General features: G+C 41.3%; 1 protein-coding gene across 1 annotated transcript; it reads left to right on the top strand.

The window, feature by feature from the left end:
• Positions 1-2: 2 nt before the first annotated feature.
• On the top strand, positions 3-25,505 carry hadhb (hydroxyacyl-CoA dehydrogenase trifunctional multienzyme complex subunit beta). Its single transcript, XM_061885866.1, has 16 exons — positions 3-167; positions 5,000-5,072; positions 5,164-5,205; positions 5,291-5,387; positions 5,469-5,513; positions 7,995-8,094; positions 8,170-8,257; positions 10,745-10,932; positions 11,009-11,189; positions 14,738-14,859; positions 14,930-15,009; positions 15,082-15,129; positions 21,220-21,307; positions 21,414-21,488; positions 24,682-24,846; positions 24,911-25,505. Exons 2-16 carry the CDS (start codon positions 5,006-5,008, stop codon positions 24,944-24,946), a joined length of 1,422 nt encoding a protein of 473 aa, XP_061741850.1. The 5' UTR covers positions 3-167; positions 5,000-5,005; the 3' UTR covers positions 24,947-25,505.
• The last annotated feature ends 242 nt before the right edge of the window (positions 25,506-25,747 follow it).

The following is a 25,747-nucleotide window of genomic DNA, read 5'->3' as shown; positions in this document are numbered from 1 at the left end:
GGTTTTAACACCCTGGTAACGAGTATTTCTGCTTCGGCTTATCTTTAGCCAGCTAAATACAGCTTTGGGTCCTTGATCGGGAGTGCGGGTTTGTAGTCCTTGTCAGTTGTGCGCCGCCAAGTCTTTGACAGGGAAGCAAGCTCTGTGAACAAACACTCTCAGCACAGGTAAGCACGTTTCATTGAAGTAGAGAAAGTCAAGTTTGCAGAAAATAACCAGAGTACGCTTAGATCGCCGGACAACTGTTCCAAGCGGAGTGGAAAACTGTACGGTGACTATGAACGCAATGCTGGCACTGGCAACAAGCTAACACGCTTGCAACATTCTCTCCTCTCGGTTAAAACAAACCTTGTGTTGTTATTTTTATTTCATTCTTGGAACACGTTGCTTTATTTTCATTTATATACGACCTTGAAACACGTCTCAGCCTATTTTAGGCTTCAACGTGTAGGACGTTGTCAAGCTCGCACATCTAGGTGAAAGGTCGCTGACGGATCAGTGGGTAGAGTATACAGCTGTCAATTGAATCCATCCATCCATCCATTTTCTACCGATTATTCCCTTTGGGGTCGCGAGGAACGCTGGTGCCTATCTCAGCTACAATCGGGCGGAAGGTGGAGTACACCTTGGACAAGTCGCCAGGGCCAACACAGATAGACAGACAACATTCACATTCACACACTAGGGCCATTTTTTAGTGTTGCCAATCAACCTATCCCCAGGTGCATGTCTTTGGAAGTGGGAGGAAGCCGGAGTACCCGGAGGGAACCCACGCATTCACGGGGAGGACATGCAAACTCCAAGTGGTTAGAGTGTCCGCCCTGAGATCGGTAGGTTGGGAGTTCAAATCCCGGCCGAGTCATACCAAAGACTATAAAAATGGGACCCATTACCTACCTGCTTAGCACTCAGCATCAAGGGTTGGAATTGGGGGTTAAATCACCATAAATGATTCCCGGGCGCGGCACCGCTGCTGCCCACTGCTTCCCTCACTTCTCAGGGAGTGATCAGGGGGATGGGTCAAATGCAGAGGACAAATTTCACCACACCTAGTGTGTGTGTGTGACAATCATTGGTACTTTAACTTTAACTTTAGAAAGATCCCGAGCCCGGGATTGAACCCAGGACTACCCAGGACCTTCGTATTGTGAGGCAGACGCACTAACCCCTCTTCCACCATGAAACCCGTCAAATGAATCAAATTCTTAAAAAAATGCTTAAAAGTTCAAATTTAGGTCAATGGCATTTTTAATGTTTGTTTTATTTTGGGCGATGCGTATAGTTTACACGTCTATCTATAAGTTGTTACTCAAAGCCACCTGACCTGCGCAGTCACTACTTGTTAAGTTTGAACTCACAACCTACCAATCTCAGGGCGGACACTCTAACCCATCCATCCATCCATTTTCTACCGCTTATTCCCTTTGGGGTTGCGGAGGATGCTGGTCCCTATCTCAGCTACAATTGGGCAGAAGGCGGTTTACACCCTGGACAAGTCGCCACCTCATCGCAGGGCCAACACAGATAGACAGACAACATTCACACTCCCATTCACACACTAGGGATCATTTAGTGTTGCCAATCAACCTATCCCCAGGTGCATGTCTTTGGAAGTGGGAGGAAGCCGGAGTACCCGGAGGGAACCCACGCATTCACGGGGAGAACATGCAAACTCCACACGGAACCCAGGACTACTCAGGATCTTCGTATTGTGAGGCCGACGCACTAACCCTTGTTTTACCATGCTATTTGTATATAATATATAAAATATATAACAATTACCATGGTCAATATTACAGCTTCAGCATAAAATGGTCAGGTAATAGAGAGATATCATCGATTGCTGTATGGCGAGTGATTATACAGTTGGATGGACTGCAGAATGAAGGAATTCTTAAATCGTACACTGTGGGAACAAAGCTGTAGAGGAAACATGGACATCATCGTGGCTCTACATTAGCTTTATTTTTCAACTTACTTACATCAACAACTTACACATTCTACGTAACATGTAACCAAATAGATCAAAATGTACCTGTCATTTCTGGTCCTTCAACAATCGCTATTTCTTCTGACTCAAAGTATACAAAGTGTGCGGGATGTTGTGATGACGTATTTACGTCCGCTGACGGGCTGTGTCCTTCCCCGCGCACATGAATGTGGTAACTCGCCCAAAAAAGTTGCGTTCCAGTTACATTTCTGTTCAGACTAAAGTCACATTTAAAAAGATAAGATTCCAATCGGATCCGGGCTACCTTCTGATGTGGCCTAAATCTGAAGCGAAAATATCAGATTTGAAGCACTTTGGAGCGTTTAGACTGGCAAAAATATCCAACCTGTGTCACTTGAGGGTTAAGCAAATCCAATTTTATACGCAGTTTAAACAGGGCCACTCTTTCTTTTAATTACAATTACACTTAACTAGAAATAATTATGAATGAATATCATGTGCCGTGCGCAATTATTTTACACAACGTATTTCTTTGAACTGCCGCAGGGTATATAGTATGCGCCTGCCTTGAATTACTGCCGAATCAAACTCTCTTCCCAAAATAATTAGCGCCTGCTTAGTATTACCGCCTGGTCAAACTCGTGACGTCACAAGTGACACTTCCCCTGTCATCATTTTCAAAATGGAGGAGGCTGCTTTCAATACCGGTAATTTGAAATTGCATAAAGGGAAGAAGGTTAAGAGCTATTCAGTAGGATTTAAGGTCCAAGCTTACATCACACTCAAATTTTTACTGCATACCTTTGGTAAGTGCCGGAGTGAGAAGAGGTTTTAAAATAATTAGCACATGCTTACTTTTACCGCATGCCTTTGGTAAGCGCAGGAGTGAGAAGAGGTTTTAAATTAATTAGCGCCCCGGCGGCAATTCAAGGAAATACGGTATATGATATAAACCAGGGATCGGCAACCCAAAATGTTGAAAGAGGACCAAAAATAAAATAAAAAAAATCTGTCTGGAGCCAAAAAAAAATCAAAAGCTGTAGTATATAAGTCTTATAATGAAGGCAACACATGACGTAAGTGACTATATTAGCTATATTACCCTACTATCAAAATAATTGTTTGTAGTAGGCTGAAGCAAATCTTTGTTGACAGAAATGTTGAAATGTAATATTTATTCTATACATTTTAAAGCATTAGAAACCATTAGTAAATCACAGGCTACACAGAAGGTGAGATAACTCCTTGAAATGACTGGCTTTTAATGGCCAAATGTATAGATGTGTGGGTCCAAGTTAAAAGAAACGGCAGGCTGTCTTCTTTCAATAGATTTATTACAATCTTTGGCAAGCTAAGTAATGTTTGCTGTGGTCTGGAACAACATGGCACACAAAAAACTATATGAAATGCAGGCAATATTACATACAGATAATGTGTTATGAGACATGGAAAACTAAGTTATATACATCCATCCATTTTTTTACCGCTTATTCCCTTTGGGGTGGCGAAGGGCGCTGGCGCCTATCTCAGCTACAATCGGGCGGAAGGCGAGGTAAACCCTGGACAAGACGCCACCTCATCGCAAAAGAGGATAAAAGTAAAGGATTTTAAATGAGCTCAAATATACCTACAAATGAGGCATAATGATGCAATGTGTACATACAGCTTGCCTAAATGGCATGTTAGCATCGATTAGCTTGCTGTCATGCAGTGACCAAATATGCCTCCCAACAAGTCAATAACATCAACAAACCTCACCTTTGTGAATTCACACACAGCATAAGACATTTGGTGGACAAAATGAGACAAAGCAGTGGAAGTATTTACATATAAACAAACTGTTGTCACAATCCACACTATGGTGAGTTCATGAACCGCCAAAATTAGTAGGACAAAACGATGTTCACCAAATACTCTCATCAGTGAAGCATACACACAAACATACTAAACAGTGGGCTTTCTAACAATTGGGAAGGTTTGTCTTTTTCCATTTTCAATCTTTTTTTTTAAAATGCTCCAGGGAGCCACAAGGGCAGCACTAAAGAGCCGCGAGTTGCTGACCCCTGATATAAAGTATAATAAATCAGCACAATCAATTAGTTTGTTAAGTGGGTGTGCATTTTGTAGCAATATGAATAATTTGTGGTTATGTTGCATACAGACATATTTGGGTAATGCACTGGAGGCCATATTGAGTGTTGACAGCTATTGATGTACAGGTATTATGGGTGTAATGATTGATCGATACATGGATCGATCAATTTATATTCCTAAACTTCAAGTATATCAATCTGTGGTTGTCAAGTTTGCTTTCTAAGAGTTAGGTATTGATTAAAGATTTTCAAGAACTTTAAATGAAATTTAGCACTTGTAATAATAAAGATTTCAAACGTTAAATCTATTTTCCCCGTCTGTGGCGTCATGAAAACAAGAATGACAGATATCTACAGTGGTTGAGAAAGGTCAGAGCAAAGGCCACAAGATAATTTTAGTGTAATATCTGTGACGTGTGTCTGTGTGCCTTTTAAGAGGTGGTGCTATTGTGTATGACGTGTGCGAGTGTGGCAGTCTAATGAACTGAGTCCCCGAGACACAGCTGGATTAAAAAAATAATACCAATAGCCGTATCATTTGTCCAGAATCTTTATGGTCTTCCTGGACCGACCCAATTAGGAAAGGGTACCAAAAAAATTCAGGTACGCCGTATACATCTCTAATTGTAACATGTGAGTTGTGTTGGCAATTAGTTACACAACTTGACATGAGTTTGTAGCAGATATGATAGTTTAAAGATTATTAAAGTTAAAAGTTGAAGTACCACTGATAGTCACACACACCCTAGGTGTGGTGAAATTACCCTCTGCATTTGACCCATCCCCTTGTTCCACCCCCTGGGAGGTGAGGGGTGCAGTGAGCAGCAGCGGTTGTTGCGCTCAGGAATCATATTGTTGATTTAACCCCCAATTTTAACCCTTGAATGATAGTCTTCGGTCAGCCAAGTGCCAATACCCATGCCTTTGCGACATTACTTATAGTCTTCCTTTGCAGAACACGATGGCTACCATGCTACTGAAGTCAGTCCGTTGCTCCCCTGTCAGCTCTACCTGGGCTGTGCAGTTTGGTAAGTATAATACTCATCGTTCCAAAATACATCTGCAGAGACGCCACATATTTGGTTTGGAAGTGGTTTACGAGGAATATCTTTGTTTCAGCTGCACGATCCCTCGGTACGACAGCTCAGCTACATGCTCAAGGTAGCTGCGGCATCCACATTACAACCATAATGGAAGCCGTCTTCACAATATCACTTTGTGCTAACCTTTTCAATTGTTTTCCCAGCTCAGGCAAAAAGCAAGAAGACACTGGCCCGCCCTGGCGTGAAGAACGTAGTGTTGGTCGAAGGAGTACGAACCCCTTTTCTATTGTCCGGAACTACGTATGTCTTTACTTTTGACCACAGTTTCAGTCTGACAAATGTTCTTGGTAGCATCAAACTGACTTTGGTGTGTGTTTACAGATATGCTGACCTCATGCCTCATGACTTGGCCAGGGCAGCGCTACAGTAAGTGCTCGATGCTACAGAGGTCCAGCTCGAAACACATAATTCGGTCCCAATATTTATCATAGCAAGCAATTGCATCAGCCTCTGAACTATGAATGTTTAACTAAATAGTTTTGGGGGCCACATTAAAATCACTGTTTACTTATATAGCCCTAAATCACTAGTGTCTCAAGGGCTGCACAAACCACAGCACAAACCACAACACAAACCACTACGACATCCTCGGTAGGCCCACATAAGGGCAAGGAAAACTCACCCCAAAAATTTTTAAAAAGCTAAGGACCTGGGTGCAAGGACTTCTCCCTTCACTATTAACCTTATTTTGTATATGGACCCCAGCCAGCCCTATTGGCTGGGGTCAAAAAACATCTTTCTCAGCTGTGGTCAGTATTGGCCACAGCAGTGCGCAGTTGTAGTACACTTTTCCACCACTTGTGGCAGTAATGATAACACACAAACAGAAGAAGTCTGGAGCTAAAGTCATAGAGAAGTTTCTCAAGTGCAAAAATTATGACTAAAGTGCAAAAATTATGACTAAAGTGGTGAAGCTGTATTTTTGTTTGCGCTAAAAACATTTTTTCAGTTTATTTAGAAAACATATTACTATTCAGAATGTATTTATTCTAGCACTGCACTTTTGCAGTATATTTGCAGCCTGACCTAAGAGCTTTGACAATATACTTAGTGGTTAACACATGCTTTCATATCATTTGACAAGTTTTATCCTGTGAAACTGTAAGTAGGTTAGATTTTGTTATTAAAAATGATTAAATTCAAGAGTAAGATGACTAGTGTTAATATTTGAGTGGGCCCCGAGGTTAAACAGTTTAAGAACCCCTGCTATAGAATATACAGTAGACATTAGATTGTAGTATATTTATTTTCACTCTATGCAAATAATCGACATCGAGACAACAAGATGGCACAACCAAACTTGATAGTTGACATTGTTACCCGATTGGTTGTTAGCGAATCACTTCCTGCATTGCGCGTTTACCAAGGAGCGTGTGCCTCTGTTCATGCAAACAACCATGCTTTGCAACTTCCTGTTTATACTGACCAAAAAAAAACAATTTTTATCCAACACATTTATCATTGATAAGGACTGTGTTTACAGCGATACATATTATGATTTTATCTCCCTGCCCTATTGAAATAAACAAATTAGTTGAACAAATTAATCTGACTGCATCTCAAGTAAACAAGCTATGCCTGGGCGAAGATAAAATCCCCAAATTTTTGACCAAAAACTCGATTCCCAATTTTTTTCCCCTACTTTTTAATGAAACTGTTTTTGTTTTCAACTACCGGGTAATAGTTTGAAATGACACTGCATACACTGCATCTTACTCTTAGCAAAATTATAATTTGTATAATGTTGTCATTTATAGACCAGGTACAAATTGTACTTTTTATGGAATCATTTTCAAATTTAATTAAGAGCTTCTCTTAAGAAGCAATACTTCTGCTTGAATAACATATTTTTGTAACAAAAATGCAGCATTGCACATTGCATGCAAATAAATAATCTCCAATATTGAGATTAATAAACTGCAAACTGTAAACGTCTGTCTTGAATGAAATACTTCTGTAAATAAAAATGGTTGCATTAAACATGTCCAAATAAATAATGAAGTAAAACATTGAGAGGACTATAGTTTGTTTCAGTAAGTAGATAAACACATTTGTTTTCATTCACACATATTTGTAGTGTGCAGAGCGACTGCTTCAGTGATTGCTTTATGCAATGTGCTTCTTTCTCATCATCCATACTTTGTGTAAATGATTCCACCATAGTAAAGTGATTTTTAGCCCGTAGTTTTTGTTGTTGCATTTTGTTCGCCTCGTAAAGAGTTGTATTTCCCGCACTCAGCTGGAGGCTTTGGTTTCTGAGGCTGTTGTTTGTTGTGCTCCTGCCTTTTTGAAGCAACCTTTTTTCCCCTGTCTGTTGCCACTAAACCAAAGTGATGACAACACTTTTCTTTTCTTTGGAACAAACCTCCCGATCTTGTTAGCGTTAGCATTAGCCATGTTTTACTATTTGTGCCGCTAAAGAAGTAAGGGGACGGAAAAAGCTATAGAGCTCCTGAGATACCAAAAGTATGCCAGAGCAAGAGGAGAAAAAAAAAATGTTTTAATTCCTAAATCGTCTGCAACAAAAAGCTTAATATATCGATATATCGCACAGGCCTAAAACAAGCTACAACAACACCTTGGTTATACATGTCACATTACAAAAAAAAAATGTTATTCTCAAGGGGTGCCTTGAGGAACACCTCAGTTATGAAAATCACAAGTTTGGACCCCAGTGTTCTATCTTTGCTTGGAAGGTTAAAATGTCAATGCAATGATCTGCCACTGTGTTTATAGTGGTCCAAGACAAAATGTTTAGAATTGAACTTGGGGGCCGGTATGGTGTCATTTCCGTGCCGCCAGTTGAACAGCCCTGCTCTACACTGACTCTATTTTGTTTTTGATTAGGGGTCTGCTGCACAAGACCGGTATTCCTAAAGATGCTGTGGACTACATCATCTACGGAACTGTGATTCAAGAAGTCAAGACAAGCAATGTAGCAAGAGAGGTAATTAAACACACACGTTTCAGACGTCCCACAAGCTGCAGTTGGGTTGTTAATCAGTGTCATGCTTTTACTCAGGCTGCGCTGGGTGCAGGCTTCTCTGACAAGATCCCTGCTCACACCGTCACCATGGCCTGCATCTCCTCCAACCAGGCAATGACCTCGGGTACGTCTAAAACCAACGATAATTTCCATTAATATAATGGCAATTCTCAAACAGCTCATTTGAAACAAGGCAAATGTTTTTTCAATATCTCCTGTCTGCGGTTTGAATTCACATTCCAAATACACAAAAAACATTGCCATCTGGCAAGAAAAGTGGGTTTTGCATAACATGAACCCTTTCCAAAGCTTTTTTTTTTTTTTTAATTTTGCCTATTCACAATTATGACAGACAATAAGATTAAGGTTTTTGTGGGGTTTTTTTGCATTCTAAAAATCTGTTCATTCCAGGTGGCAATTCTACTTGTAAATCACTTTAAAAATGCATTCAAAAACTGTCAACAATACTTTTTTTACGTTCCGTAACCTGTATAATACCGCATTTTTCGGAGTATAAGTTGCACCTGCCGAAAATGCATAAAAAAGAAGGAAAAATACATATACACGTCGCACTGGAGTATAAGTCGCATTTTTTGGGGAAATTTATTAGATAAAATCCAACAAGAACAGACATTTGAAAGGCCATTTAAAATAAATAAAGAATAGTGAACAACAGGCTGTTATATGACACATTAATAACCAACTGAGAAGGTGCCTGATATGTTAACATATTATGGTAAGAGTCATTCAAATAACTATAACATATAGAACATGCTATACATTTACCAAACAATCTGTCACTCCTGATCCCTAAATCCCATGAAATCTTCATTTTCGGTGTCGCTTCTAAACAATTCTGCCAACTCCAAAGGAAGACAATGCGCCGCTTCCTCTTCTATCGGTACGTCGCTTACGTCATAGAGTCATCGTCAGGTGCAGTTCCAATTATTCCAGCCTTTCTGAATCCGGACTGGATGGTTTCGGTTGTCACTGAAGCCCATGCTTTGTCGATCCATCCGATGACATCCAGAAAAGTTGCATGGCGCATTCTCCTGGTTGCCGTGAAGCTGTGCTCCCCTTCCATCATCTACTGCTCCCACAGGCATCGCAGGACTGCCTTAAAGCTCTTATTCACGGAGATGTCATTTTTGTTCAGCCCTTTGTTTTTATAAGTTACCGCCAATGTACCGTAGCAGGTGGCGTCTTCTTTTCCACAATGTACTTCTGCCTTGACCCGCCTCCGCCAAATTTTCATTGGTTGACATGTGTGTGACTATTGCTGTAGCATCTTCTTTTCCCACAATGCATTTCTGCCATGACCCGCCTCCGCCGAATTGTCATTGGTTGACGTGTGTGTGTGACGATTGCTGACATCCGGCTAGTCTCATACGTGAATGAGATAAATAATATTTGATATTTTACGGTACTATGTTAATAATTTCACACACAAGTCGCTCTGGAGTATACGTCGAAACTATGAAAAAAAATGCGACTTATATTCCGAAAAATACGGTAACTAAGCCGTAGCAACATAGTTTCTCAGTCTTCACTCTTACAATAACTATTTTTCTGGCGTAGTAACACATCTACATGCTTCGGTATTAGCTGTAAGAGCAAGCTACGGAAAGAGATAAGCTAGCTTCTATGTCAGCAAAAAAGTCAGTTTTGAGTTTGTGATGCACAACACAAAGCGATGAGACACCAATCTTACTGACTGAATAACATGAACAATCATATTAGAGTATCTGTAAAGTATTATTTCATGTTTTGTTTGTACACAGCTAGTCAGACTGTGTTTGTACTGTAGTTGTACTAACACACATTACGTGCTGCGTGTATCATAATCAATAGTATAGTGACTCACTCAGTCGAAAGTTGTGTGTTTTGTCCACCTGGCCAGGGATTTTTTTTCCGGTTTATTTGGGTAAGCACTCCATTTATGTGGAAAGAATTTGGCTTCAAATTCCACATTTATAGCTTCGTGTTACGCCGACCTCTCTCTCCTGCTTCCGTCTGCTCCAACGTCTCAGCCTTCCTTCTTGCTCGCTTCTATAAGCAGTAGTTCATCATTCGTGTGTTCAGCTTCAAAAAGATAAGGTCGTGAATCCTTATTCGACCAAAAATAGTTGTCTTTGTTGTTTATTACCATGTCTGCAATGATTACAAGACACTTGCTTTCTGGAAGTAGGAACACAGAACTCAGACGTGCGCTCCTATGGAAACGTAATTCAGTGCATGGAAGACATGGATTAAAATGACCAAAATATGGTACATTTTCAACAAATTACGTATTGTTATTAACATTATACATAGACTTGCAGTGTGTATATAAAACATTGATGAAGGGTTTTGAACGTTACAACGGTGACTACCATTAACCTGAATCTTCCAATCTTAAAAAAAAGACTTCTGTTTTTGTCTCTCATAATGATTGTGAACGATTGGGAAAATTCTAAAAAAAAAAAAATTTAAAAGTGCTGTTCTTGTTTAAGCTTTTGGGCGGTATACAACCATAAGTGAAAGCAGAATAGCTCAATCCTCTTTAATAGAAATGTTTCCTATTGTTTTATGTCAAGTTATGTTGTCTGACCTGCTTTTGTTTTCGGTCCAGCGGTTGGTCTAATTGCTGCCGGCCAGTGTGACGCCGTCGTGGCAGGTGGAGTCGAGTTCATGTCCGACGTTCCTATCCGTCACAGCCGCAAGATGAGGAAGACCATGCTTTCGCTCAACAAGGCTAAGACCCTCGGCCAGAGGCTCGGCTTGATTGGCAGCATCCGCATGGGGCACTTCGCACCAGAGGTACAGTATATACTTTGCAAATACACTGTATTCCATTTATGATAGCGCACCTTTTATCTGCTGTGTGCACGTGTAGCTTCCTGCTGTAGCCGAGTTCTCCACAGCGGAAACGATGGGCCACAGCGCCGACCGTCTGGCTGCTGCATTTGGAGTATCCAGAGTGGAGCAGGATGAGTTCGCTTTGCGATCGCACTCGCTGGCCAAAAAGGCCCAGGACGAAGGTTTGCTGCAGGATGTCATCTCCTTTAAAGTGCCAGGTAAAATTTGAACATCAACCTCATTTACATGCGACGGTATATCTTTGCACTTGGCGATCACTCCAGCAGTACTGAGAGCGGACCTCAGCCAAACTACGATTTCACTGCCAACAACGAAATTGTCTCACAATGCTCCTTTGTAAATAAAGTTAGGCAACCTTTTTCCAAAAATGTTATAGTTTGATGCTAATATCCATTGGCTTTGCTATTGATCAGCATTGGCGATTTTACATGGCGATTTGGGGTGGCGTGGCTCGGTTTTTAGAGCGGCCGTACCAGCAACTTAAGGGTTCCAGGTTTGATTCCCGGGTCCGCAATCCTAGTCACAGCTGTTGTGTCGTTGGGCAAGACACTCTACCTACCTGCTCCCAGTGCCACCCACACTGGTTTAAATGCAACTTAAAGATGTAGATAATGGGTTTCACTATGTTAAATGCTTTGAGTCACTATAGACAAGCGGTATAAATATGTAATTCACTTCACTTCATACTTCAACACCTGCAGATTTGTTAATGAAACTATATTTAAGATGCTCGTTACAATCAAACAGCTGGTGCTTAATAAGTACAATACTTACAGTGTTAACACTTCTTAGGGCGCAAAAAAAAACACCATAAGGAATAAACTACTGCCATCTAATGCCTTGGACGTGTAACTTAATGTCATATTTGAAAATGATAATTCAAAATAGCAACTGGACATCAGGTATTAAAATCAGTTTATTTTTAAATGTTGTTACAAAAAATTAGATTTTACTATCAAAAACTATTTATTTAATAACACATAAAAAAGTACCCAAAATCAGTACCGGTATCAATTCCCAGGTACCCGTAATTGGTACCGTATCGATTCAAATGTCAACGGTACCCTCCCTATTCAACAGTGGAAGGACCAATTTCGAGTTTCGATCCAATACTTTAATAATAGATTATAAAACTAAAAAACTTTATAGTAAGTTGCAAAAGTGAAACACACCACTTTTACACTTACATTTTTAATTTGCCGGTATTGTTGTAAATCAGATGATGTACTCAATGCTACATTAAAAACATTTTTAACGTACACACTAAACAAGCACAAAATTGTTAGGTTTAGTAATGATAACAACAGGAAAAATATTGATCTAATTACTTTAGTAATGTTAATATACTAATACTATAGTAGATATCGATAGTATCAACATTTGGATCGATCACCCTTACTCTACATGTAACACTTAGCAATTAGCTTCTGATTTCGTACTACTCAGTGTGTGTAGCATGCTTAGACATTACTTTTCCTCTAGTCCTCTAGGGATTATGATACTTGGAAGAAGCTTTATTATCCGCCATAGTGGTAAGAATTAGTATCTTAGAAGCAGCTTTGCACTGTGGATAAACAACGCGATCGTTGCAGCTGGCCACCCAAATTAAAACACAGTTAGACTCACACAGTATTTAAACAAAACAAAACTAATTGATCAACAGATTCTTTGTTTGGGCACTCAATTCTGCGGAATGATACATGGGCAAAAAGCCAAGTCGTACGAAAAGTGGGGCGTACAAGTAGCACCACAAGGTTGGGTGGGTAATCAAAAATAAATTAATCGTACGATAAATATAAATGAACTCAAACATTTTGCTAAAGTCTTTAAATTGCCACAGAGTGCAAGAGGGTTGACTCTGCATCCCTCTCTGCTAGGGCTGCAACGATTAGTAACTTAGGCTGTATTTAGAAGTCGATGGAAAAATTAAAGATATTAAATTTGTATACGCTTTATTATCTGATCAATCGACTAATCATTAAGATAATTGTTGACTAATCGACTATCAAAATAATCTTTAGTTGCAGCCCTACTGTCAGCACAAACGTGTACATTCAATAGCAGAATTCAATAAATCGAGAGATTCCTCTTGTCCACAATCTTTGTCTGTGTGGGTGGAGGCGGAGCTGCTATCTTAATCACGAGATGCACTGACAGAGCCTTGCTAGTCGCTCGTGAGAAGCACCTCAAATTAACAAAAAATAGCAGGACAAAGGTTGATTCCAATGCCAAATGTCATGGTGTGGGAATATTTCAGCTTCAACTCAGTGAGCAAGATGAACCCATCAACACAATCTGCCAATTTTTTTAGAAAGTGATGGCAACAAAAAAGACAACTCAAACCACCTGACCCAGTTTTTTAATGTGGGGTAAAACTGTACTTCAAACTGTACAATAATTACTGACGGCAATTTTTGGTAAACCAGGTTAGAAGTAAATTGTATCTATTTGTTTACTTATTTCAGGGAAATTTAAAGTTATTGACTTTCTAATTACAATAGCACAAAATATTAATGCGAAACTAAAGATTTTTACGTATGAAAGTGTTACTTGCATATTTATTATATATTCTAACTGTTAGTGCCTATTATTGCCTTAAAATAATGCTGATAATAGTGTCTATCGGTGGAATTTTGTGGAGCAATTAATTCTGGTGAGCAATATATCTGCCTTACCTGACGAGGAATGTAAAAATTACAGGTATCATTATAAACCGCTGTAACATTCCCGACAGTTAGTATTACCGATTTTAAATATGAATTATCATAGAATAGTATTTAATTACCACAAGTTGACAAACTTAGTGATGCTGCCCCTTTCAGCTAGCCCACTAAATTCTAGCCACCTTAAATGCTAGCTGGAATAAAATACATTATTAGTGTTTTAAAACTTTCAGTGTGTGTCTGCTTACTTTTTGGGGACATCTGACAATACTGTGATAATAATTTTCATAATATTGGTCACAATAACTGATATGAAACGTTCATATTGTTACATCCCTAAGGCATATTGCCACAGTTTACGAACACACAGATACTTATCAAGTCTCTCCCTGGGACCTACGTTTTCCCCTCAACAACCCACTTCAAATAGCATTTTGTCCTCTTTCGAAACATAATTACATGTACAAAGTGTATCTTGAAGCACATTATTGAGAAATAGGAGAAGATGCATGTGGTAACTGCATGCATATAAATAATAGAGGATATAGGATCGATTTTTATTTCAAATGGGGAAATCATATGGTTGCAACGCAGGTGTTTACGTACAGAAACAATTGAAACGATATGGAAAAACTAGTAGTAAATAATACATATTGCACACTATTGATTGCACTACGCATAGATAAATAATTTAAAAAAAAAACTATCTCAACACCCATACAATAATGAAGTACTAGTAAATAAACATAAAGAATGCAGTAAAAAAACACAAACTATGATATAGGGATGGCGTGGCGCAGTGGGAGAGTGGCCGTGCGCAACCCGAGGGGTCCTGGTTCAAATCCCACCTAGTACCAACCTCGTCACGTCCGTTGTGTCCTGAGCAAGACACTTCACCCTTGCTCCTGATGGGTGCTTGTTGGCGCCTTGCATGGTAGCTCCCTCCATCAGTGTGTGAATGTGTGTGTGAATGGGTAAATGTGGAAGTAGTGTCAAAGCGCTTTGAGTACCTTGAAGGTAGAAAAGCGCTATACAAGTACAACCCATTTATCATTTATCATTTATTTAATTTGTCTTTTCAGGCAGGGACATTGTTTCCAAGGACAACGGTATCCGTCCATCCTCCATGGAGCAGTTGGGCAAACTGAGACCAGCCTTCATTAAACCTCATGGCACAGTCACCGCCGCCAACTCCTCCTTCCTGGTAAGCACATTCACCTCGGTGCAACTTTTGTGGGGTCCAGTGATATTTTCATGCATATTGATGCTTTCAGACCGACGGTGCCTCTGCTGTGCTAATCATGTCTGAAGAGAAAGCTCTAGCGATGGGTTACAAGCCTAAGGCCTACCTGAGGTAGCTGTGCCTGCTCTTGGTTTAGTTAGTTTCCCACAATTTGTTGATCTTTCCTTATTTGCTTCCTCCCAGAGACTTTGTCTACGTGTCTCAGGATCCTAAAGATCAGCTGCTGCTCGGGTGAGTCTATTGGGTTTCCATCACCACTCACCTCCGTTTTAGGGCTAATTGACAGTTGTAAGTCTACAGGTGTAAATGAGAGAAGTAGTTGTTTATCCATATATGCCCTTTTAGCTAGGATAGACTCCAGGCCACCTGTGAACCTGTATAGAAAAACTAAGGGTGTCAAAAATATTGATTTTAGAATGAAACTATTATATTTCAGACTATTTTTAATCAATTAAAAAATATATATATATATTATTTATTTATTTTTTTAATCTGTCCTGCCTAGCCACTCAGGGAAATCACATTGTTGATGTAGATGATGATATCTGCTGTACAGACTTACTATGGAAAATATAAGTCTTGGATACTTCTCTTGTTGCCTTACTTGTATTGGACTTTATTAAATGTTTGGGTAGAATTTTATTAAAAACAACCAGTTTTCTTTTAAGCAATATAGAAATGTATCAGAGCTGTTTATCTACTTTGTTGAGGAATTTATTTAATCATAGAACTGACACCCAATGTTATTAAAAAGTACTGACTTTGAATTAGGGCTGGGCGATATATCGATTTATACGATATATCGCGGGTTTGTCTCTGTGCGATATAGAAAATGACTATATCGTAATATTCAAATCTACGTTCTCACGCAGTTGCTTTTAGCTGCAGGTATAACACTACAGGCTCTTCTCACTCTTTCCTGTCTCTCCTTCTCACAGACAATCAAGCGCACAAACTTACACGTCACATACTGTCACGTCATACCTCAGATATGTATGTATACGCCCTCGCCTAGCAGAGAGGTAGCAAACTGGGTAACGTTAGCTGTGATGTTAACGTAATACGAGAGAAAGAAGGTGCGAATCTGGTAACAAATGAAGGAAGACTTAATTCCCAATAAAACAGCGGGGGGTCCGTCGTCTGGTGGTGGTTTGGCTTCAAGTGGGAATATGTCGAACAGACAACCGTAATTTGTCAAGTGTGGGGCAAAAGCGTTGCTATAAAAAGTAGCATTACTGCTAATATGTAGCATCATTTAAAAAGTCACTCGCTAGAGAATGAAGAGAATTTCATAACGTCCGTAGTAACCTACCACATAGTGAAGGACGAATACTATTTGTTTTCCTATTATGCAGCTCATTTTTATTTGACACTTAAAATGTCTCTGACAATCTTGCACTTTCTGTTTTGGAAATTACATGAATGTTTGTGCCACTGCTTAATAACTTGAATAAATACACTTTTGGCTAATTAACTTAGTTGTGATTTCCCTCTCTGCATGAAAGTTTAAAAGTAGCATATATGAATGCAGTATGAAGAAGAATGTTTGAATGTAGACACATAGAATCATCATACAGCTGGATTATATGCATCAAGTGTTCATTCAAGGCCAAGGTAAAATATCGTAATATATATCGTATTATGCGATATGGCCTAAAAATATCAAGATATTTAAAAAAGGCCATATCGCCCAGCCCTACTTTGAATCAACAATCGTTTTGAATCGATTCTGAATCGAATTGTTACTCCCAAGAATTAAATCGAATCGTGTGATGCCGAAAGAATCACAGTCCTTGAAAATAGTATATCTTACAGTTTGGTATGGGTGCTGTTCACATTTAAATCGAAAAAATCCATACTGCTACTCAGCAGTACCAATTTTTGGTACATTTGTGTGTGTTGTTAAATGGTACTATTTTTTTATTTAAAAAAATAAAATTTTTATTGCAACATTTAAACATGAGCTCATCATGATAACTGCTATCCACGTGTTAATAAAACAAGATATAAAATATTTACCATTTGCAAGTATGACAAAAAAATTCCAAGTCTGAGACGTTAGATGGCACTAGTGTGTAGTTTGTGGTGTTCCCTGGTCAATCCAGTCTTTGCTGAATCCAATATTTTGTAGCGCCTTAAAAAAGTGTTAATAGTGTAAGTGTTGTACTTTTTTATTACGCATCTGAGTTGTAATTTTAATGAACAGAATTGGTCTCCTCTCTGAGCTGCTACCTTACCGTGGTAGAGGAGTTTGCGTGTCCCAATGATCCTAGGAGCTATGTTGTCTGGGGGCTTTCATGCCCCCTGGTAGGGTCTCCCAAGACAAACAGGTCCTAGGTGAGTGATCAGACAAAGAGCAGCTCAAAGACTTCTATGGAATTACAACAAAATGAACCCAGATTTCCCTCGCCCGGACGTGGGTCACCGGGGCCCCGCTCTGGAGCCAGGCCCGGAGTTGGGGCACGATGGCGAGCGCCTGGTGGTCGGGCCTGTCCCCATGGGGCCCGGCCGGGCACAGCCCGAAGAGGCAACGTGGGTCATCCCTCCAATGGGCTCACCACTCATAGCAGGGGCCATAGAGGTCGGGTGCATTGTGAGCTGGGCGGCAGCCGAAGGCAGGGCACTTGGCGGTCCGATCCTCTGCTACAGAAGCTATCTCTTGGGACGTGGAACGTCACCTCACTGGGGGGGAAGGAGCCTGAGCTAGTGCGTGAGGTAGAGAAGTTCCGGCTGGATATAGTCGGACTCACCTCGACGCACAGCAAGGGCTCTGGAACCAGTTCTCTCGAGAGGGACTGGACCCTCTTCCACTCTGGTGTTGCCGGCAGTGAGAGGCGACGGGCTGGGGTGGCAATTCTCGTTGCCCCCCGGCTCAAAGCCTGCACGTTGGAGTTCAACCCGGTGGACGAGAGGGTAGCTTCCCTTCGCCTTCGGGTGGGGGGACGGGTCCTGACTGTTGTTTGTGCTTACGCACCAAACAGCAGTTCAGAATACCCACCCTTTTTGGGTACACTCGAGGGAGTACTGGAAAGTGCTCCTCCGGGTGATTCCATTGTCCTACTGGGAGACTTCAACGCTCATGTTGGCAACGACAGTGAAACCTGGAGAGGCGTGATTGGGAAGAATGGTCGCCCGGACCTAAACCCGAGTGGTGTTTTGTTATTGGACTTTTGTGCTCGTCCCGGATTGTCCATAACAAACACCATGTTCAAACATAAGGGTGCCCATATGTGCACTTGGCACCAGGACACCCTAGGCCGCAGTTCCATGATCGACTTTGTAGTTGTGTCATCGGATTTGCGGCCTTATGTTTTGGACACTCGGGTGAAGAGAGGGGCGGAGCTTTCTACCGATCACCACCTGATGGTGAGTTGGCTGCGATGGTGGGGGAGGATGCCGGACAGACCTGGCAGGCCCAAGCGCATTGTGAGGGTCTGCTGGGAACGTCTGGCAGAGTCTCCTGTCAGAGAGAGTTTCAATTCACACCTCCGGGAGAACTTTGAACATGTCACGAGGGAGGTGCGGGACATTGAGTCCGAGTGGACCATGTTCCGAACCTCTATTGTCGAGGCGGCTGATTGGAGCTGTGGCCGCAAGGTTGTTGGTGCCTGTCGTGGCGGTAATCCCAGAACCCGTTGGTGGACACCAGCAGTGAGGGATGCCGTCAAGCTGAAGAAGGAGTCCTATCGGGTTCTTTTGGCTCATAGGACTCCAGAGGCAGTGGACAGGTACCGACGGGCCAAGCGGTGTGCAGCTTTAGCGGTCGCGGAGGCAAAAACTCGGACATGGGAAGAGTTCAGGGAAGCCATGGAAAACGACTTCCGGACGGCTTCGAAGCGATTCTGGACCACCATACGGCGCCTCAGGAAGGGGAAGCAGTGCACTATCAACACCGTGTATGGTGCGGATGGTGGTCTGCTGACTTCGACTGCGGAAGTTGTGGATCGGTGGAGGGAATACTTCGAAGACCTCCTCAATCCCACCAACACGTCTTTCTTTGAGGAAGCGGTGCCTGGGGAATCTGTAGTGGACTCTCCTATTTCTGGGGCTGAGGTCGCTGAGGTAGTTAAAAAGCTCCTCGGCGGCAAGGCCCCGGGGGTGGCTGAGATCCGCCCGGAGTTCCCTAAGGCTCTGGATGCTGTGGGGCTGTCTTGGTTGACAAGACTTTGCAGCATCGCGTGGACATCGGGGGCGGTACCTCTGGATTGGCAGACCGGGGTGGCGGTCCCTCTCTTTAAGAAGGGGGACCGGAGGGTGTGTTCCAACTATCGTGGGATCACACTCCTCAGCCTTCCCGGTAAGGTTTATTCAGGTGTACTGGAGAGGAGGCTTCGCCGGATAGTCGAACCTCGGATTCAGGAGGAACAGTGTGGTTTTCGTCCTGGTCGTGGAACTGTGGACCAGTTCTATACTCTCGGCAGGGTTCTTGAGTGTGCATGGGAGTTTGCCCAACCAGTCTACATGTGCTTTGTGGACTTGGAGAAGGCATTCGACCGTGTCCCTCGGGAAGTCCTGTGGGGAGTGCTCAGAGAGTATGGGGTATCGGACTGTCTTATTGTGGCAGTCCGCTCCCTGTATGATCAGTGTCAGAGCTTGGTCCGCATTGCTGGCAGTAAGTCGGACACGTTTCCAGTGAGGGTTGGACTCCGCCAAGGCTGTCCTTTGTCACCGATTCTGTTCATAACTTTTATGGACAGAATTTCTAGGCGCAGCCAAGGCGTTGAGGGGTTCCGGTTTGGTGGCCACGGGATTAGGTCTCTGCTTTTTGCAGATGATGTAGTCCTGATGGCTTCATCTGGCCGGGATCTTCAGCTCTCACTGGATCGGTTCGCAGCCGAGTGTGAAGCGACCGGAATGAGAATCAGCACCTCCAAGTCCGAGTCCATGGTTCTCGTCCGGAAAAGGGTGGAGTGCCATTTCCGGGTTGGGGAGGAGACCCTGCCCCAAGTGAAGGAGTTCAAGTACCTAGGCGTCTTGTTCACGAGTGGGGGAAGAGTGGATCGTGAGATCGACAGGCGGATCGGTGCGGCGTCTTCAGTAATGCGGACGTTGTATCGATCCGTTGTGGTGAAGAAGGAGCTGAGCCGGAAGGCAAAGCTCTCAATTTCCCGGTCGATCTACGTTCCCATCCTCACCTATGGTCACGAGCTTTGGGTCATGACCGAAAGGATAAGATCACGGGTACAAGCGGCCGAAATGAGTTTCCTCCGCCGTGTGGCGGGGCTCTCCCTTAGAGATAGGGTGAGAAGCTCTGCCATCCGGGAGGAGCTCAACGTAAAGCCGCTGCTCCTTCACATCGAGAGGAGCCAGATGAGGTGGTTCGGGCATCTGGTCAGGATGCCACCCGAACGCCTCCCTAGGGAGGTGTTTAGGGCACGTCCAACCGGTAGGAGGCCACGGGGAAGACCCAGGACACGTTGGGAAGACTATGTCTCCCGGCTGGCCTGGGAACGCCTCGGGATCCCCCGGGAAGAGCTAGACGAAGTGGCTGGAGATAGGGAAGTCTGGGCTTCCCTGCTTAGGCTGCTGCCCCCGCGACCCGACCTCGGATAAGCGGAAGATGATGGATGGATGGATGGAGAATTGGAGGTGTTGAAATCGCCATGTAAAATGGCTAATGCTCATCAGTAGCATGAATATTTGCATCAAGCTAGGGATTTTTTTGAAAAGTGAAGCCTTACTTAACTTAAATCCGAGGGTTTTTTGAGTCAGTTTCCTAATTGGCATTGGAAATTGCAACATTACCTAGAGGTAGTTTGGCTCAGTCCGCTCTCGTCAAGAGCAACCAAGGTACCGTAACATGGCACAGTTGGATTTGATGTAAATCAGTGCCCGGTAGCACGGGTGGGATTCAGTTGGTGCCAAAAAAAACGTACCAGATATTGGAACCAATCCCTAATGTGTATATACAGTACAGGCCAAAAGTTTGGACACACCCTTCTCATTTAATGGGTTTTCTTTATTTTCACTGATTGTCACTGAAGGCATCAAAACTATGAATGAACACATCTGGAGTTATGTACTTAACAAAAAAAGGTGAAACAACTGAATACATGTTTTATATTGTAGTTTCTTCAAAATAACCACTCTTTGCTCTGATTACTGTTTTGTGCATTCTCTCGATGAGCTTCAAGAGGTAGTCACCTGAAAAGGTTTTCACTTCACAGGTGTCATAGTTTTGATGCCTTCAGTGACAATCTACAATGTAAAAAGTCATGGAAATAAAAAAAACACATTGAAATGAGTAGGTGTGTCCAAACTTTTGGCCTGTATTGTACTTTTTTTATGTAAGATAATAAAACTCTTCTCTGACCCTTTCAGACCAACATACGGTACACCCAAGGTTCTGGAACGTGCTGGTTTGACCATGAATGACATCGATGTGTTTGAGTTCCACGAGGCGTTTGCAGTAAGATCCTAAATTTTCTGTGCTTGGGTTTTAAGATTGTGATAACCAAGATTCCTACTGGATGAAATGCTATGTTCTTGTGTATTAACCCTAAAATATGTTCCAGGGTCAGATAATGGCAAATCTGAAGGCTATGGACTCTGACTGGTTCGCCCAGACATACATGGGCAGAAAATCAAAGGTAAACTTACTTATTTGCTGTCTTTGTTCTGTAATTAGTATTTATGTTCATCTCTATACCAAGTATTTTCAGTATCGTCTATACCGAATACTGTACAACACTTTTCCCTCTGCTTATTGCGTCAATTCTCGGCCTCTGAACACAGAGTCAGTGCCGAGGAAGAACGCCTGCTGTCTTAAAAAAATAAACAAATGCTAATGGAAGTGTGTCAGAACTCTTCACAACTCTTTTCTGGTTTGCCAGAAGTGAAGTGAAGTAGATTTATATAGCGCTTTTCTCTAGTGACTCAAAGCACTTTACATAGTGAAACCCAATATCTAAGTTACATTTTAACCAGTGTGGGTGGTACCGGGAGCAGGTGGGTAAAGTATCTTGCCCAAGGACAGAACGGCAGTGATCAGGATGGCGGAAGCAGGGATCGAACTTGGAACCCTCAAGTTGCTGGCACGGCCGATCTACCAACCGAACTATACCGCCCCAGAGAAAAAGACGTAGCAGAAATGATCTGTAATGCCACTTAGTTTTTTTCTGTATTTAGTGAGCAGATGTGCATGTTAAAAGTGAAAAGAGGGTATTTTGCATCATTTAATACAAGCAATCCCAACAGTATTTTCCGCGCGAGTGAGAGCGGAGATCCGCCTCCACAAGCCCAGGGAGTGTACATTACCAGAGTGCAGAAAGCCTCCAGTTGCTATAAGTGCCAAGAAAACTCCACTTAGAGACCCTCTTCTATCATTTAGCAACATTTTGAACACCACTGCTTTATTTTTTTTCACCAGGAAGGCAACATTTGGTCTGGGGGCCATTTGCTGAACACAGCTCTTGTTATGGGCCCGTCGTGCAATGTAATAATAAACAAAAACAAAAAAAACAGCAACAAGGGAAAAATAGCAAAAAGACAACCTAATGAGAAAAGGCTGAAACTAATAATGAATAAAAACACAAAACTGTAAATTTTAAAGACATGTTTTTAAAGACATGTTAAGACTTATTAGCCTATTTCATTACAATTACATGATGTCATACTACCACATTGTAGGAATATTAGGAGCAATGTTGTTTATGTAGTTGAAATCTCCACGTCACTGCGGTTCTTTTTTTAGAATATAGAATAATTGACTATTGTTGTTTATGAGGATATTTATATTTACAGTATTGTTTGCTTTTTTATGTTTAGTTACCTCTTCGGAGCTGATACTGCATTTTTAATTCTGTGCAAAAAAATTCTTGAAGTACAGCGATCTTAAATACTTCACACTTTAAAACCGTTCCAATTAAGGGTGTCTCGATACCAATATTTTGGTACCGGTACCAAAATGTATTTCAATACTTATTGATACTTTTCAAAATAAAGGGCACCACAAAAATAAATTCATTTTTGGTTTAATTTTAACAAAACAGTTTACGATACATGAAACATACTCTGAAAGAACAATTTCACAAGATTAAAACACAAATTTAAAAGGCGTTAAATACATTGGGCTTTTCTTGATGCGCTCAAGGGAACACATTTAAAATGTTATATGTATCATTTAGCCTAAAATCATTTAGAATAGAAAGCTTTATTGACATTGTAAAAGCTTAATGATTTATGGCTGCCACTTTTAGTCTGTTCTTGAAGAAAAATACAATAAATAAATATTAAACCGGACAATGGATAAAAGTACACAGATAAGACACATGGCAGGTACTACAATAAATAAATACTGAAAACATTAATATTGATAAAAGTACACATATAAGACATGTAGCAGGTACTACAATAAATAAATACTAAAACCGGACTATGGATAAAAGTACACAGATAACACACATAGCAGGTTCTACAATAAGTAAATACTGAAAACAATACTATTGATATAAGTACACAGATAAGACATGAAGCAGGAAAAAAAAGATTGTTAAAGATAAAATACAAATTGTATCAATTTGTTACAAAATTCAGTGATTTAATTTGCATTAGTTTACGTTACATGGGCGGTTTTGACTCCACTAATATTTGGCATCAAGCCAAACAGCTGCGTGCGCGTCTACGTATCTATATGTGCACAATGGAACTGAAACTCATTTTGCAGGTCTGGATGATTGTTATTTACATGTTTACCCAAGTTTGAAGCACAGGTGGAATGTCTCTCCACCTTTGTCGAGGCATGTTTTAAAGCAGTGGTCCCCAACCACTGGACCGCAGAAGATTTTTTTTTATTTTTTGATTATTAAATCAACATAAAAAACACAAGATACACTTACAATTAGTGCACCAACCCCAAAAAAAATCCCTTTTTCATGACAAAAAAAATCCCCCCCTGCGCCGCGGGACAAATTATCAAGCTTTGACCGGTCCGCAGCTACAAAAACGTTGGGGACCACTGTTTTAAAGCACAGCTTGCAGAGTGACGTCACCTTGATCGATTGTTTTGAACCACCAATAACTCCATATTGCCCCTCACGCAACCTGTTTATTAACCAGTAGAATTGCCTTTTGGTCATTTTTTTCCCTCTTCACACTTTCTGCTATAGCAGTGTGTGCACGCTGACACACTGAACATGATCCTCGGCTCTGTAGGTCATCGCCGCACAGCAGAATGCTGATGAAAAAAAGTTCCGGTATTTTTCAAAGGCGTATAGTACCGTTTTTGTTGTTTTTTTCTATTTTTTGTTTTTTTTGTCCAGCTTCTCAGGCAAATCATATAGTTGATGTAGATGCCCATGTCGGCTGTTCAGATTTACTTTACAAAAGAGAAGTGTAGGATACTTTTCTTGTTACCTTATTTGTATTTGACTTTATTACAGCAAACACAACAACAACAACAATAGAGCAACATCAGCACATACGATATGTACAAATATGATGGTAAAAGTGATAGCAAAGACGCAGTGAGCGAAATAAATAATACAGAAATGACAATGAGCATTTTTGCACTACAAATGGAGCATTACAAATACCAATAGAAATGGCGCTATTGATAATGAACAATACCAATAATTTATAGTATCGTTTTCAATTCATTAGTACCGCATTACTTTTAGTACCTGTATACTTTATAACTCGATTTTAAATGAAGTAGTGGATTTTTAAATACATAGGTTCAGTTTATTATTTTTTATCTGGAATTGTTGAAATTCACAGGTATCTGTATCGACTACTAAAATTCTGGTATCCTGACAACCCCACTGACCTAATATCTCCTAACAGGTGGGTACTCCTCCAATGGAGAAGTTCAACAACTGGGGAGGCTCTCTGTCTCTGGGTCATCCGTTCGGTGCCACCGGCTGCAGACTGGTCACCACGGTCGCACACAGACTCCAGAAAGATGGAGGACAGTACGGTCTGGTGGCGGCATGTGCTGCAGGAGGACAGGTGAGCAATAGCGCTTCACCACTTATCAAACTTTTGTTGACTGCTGACATGTTTTTTTTCTTAGGGCCATGCCATGGTAATTGAAGCCTACCCGCAGTAAAACATGGACATTACCACCGCTCGCATCCGCTTCATCACGAGAACAACACACACCACTGGGTGTGTACAGTTTGCCTTGATTAGACAGGAGTCAATCTGTGTGTGTGTTTCCGAGAGAAAGAGCGAGCGAGAAGAACATTGTGTGAATGGCTGTTAATTTATAGCAGTGAAATATCAAGGAATGTTGCTGCCGTTGGTTTGACGCACTTCCAGGAGCATCATGTCAACTCTTTGAGTCCAATGTAACATAGCAAAGTTTAAGGCCTTAAGATGAACTGAATTTATGCCGAATGTACATGTTAGAATATTGTTTTTCTTACTAACTGTTGGAATTAAATGAGATGATACAAAGCAAATACCCAACGTGTTTATTCTACTTTTGCTACACACTGATAAGGATTTTGCCTGCTATTTTTTTCCCCCCAATGTATGAAGAATGATCCTACTTGGGTGGAACATATCGGAGTAGAATGCATTACTCGGGTCAGGAAAAGCGAGGTACGAATGCAGAAGGGGGTACAGAAGTTGCATTAAATAATAAAAGCCAACTGTAACAGTCATTTTGTCTTTATTGTTACCAAGTAAGTCAGCCTGAAAATGACATACCTGTAAAAAGTTCCTTAAATATCCTCATTCATTTGTCTTTATGTCATGTTGAATAAGTATTTTAAAACTACTACATATTATATTTTGGTGTTTTTAACCTTTCGGAGGACCAGTATGTTTGACACGCCACTGTTTAAAGGCCTACTGATATGAGATTTTCTTATTTAAACGGGGATAGCAGGTCCATTCTATGTGT

Source organism: Nerophis ophidion, linkage group LG24, assembly GCF_033978795.1.
Source record: "Nerophis ophidion isolate RoL-2023_Sa linkage group LG24, RoL_Noph_v1.0, whole genome shotgun sequence".
NCBI classification, from domain to species: Eukaryota; Metazoa; Chordata; class Actinopteri; order Syngnathiformes; family Syngnathidae; genus Nerophis; species Nerophis ophidion.
Note: the sequence above shows the minus strand (reverse complement) of the source record. Positions and strands in the feature narration are given on the sequence as shown.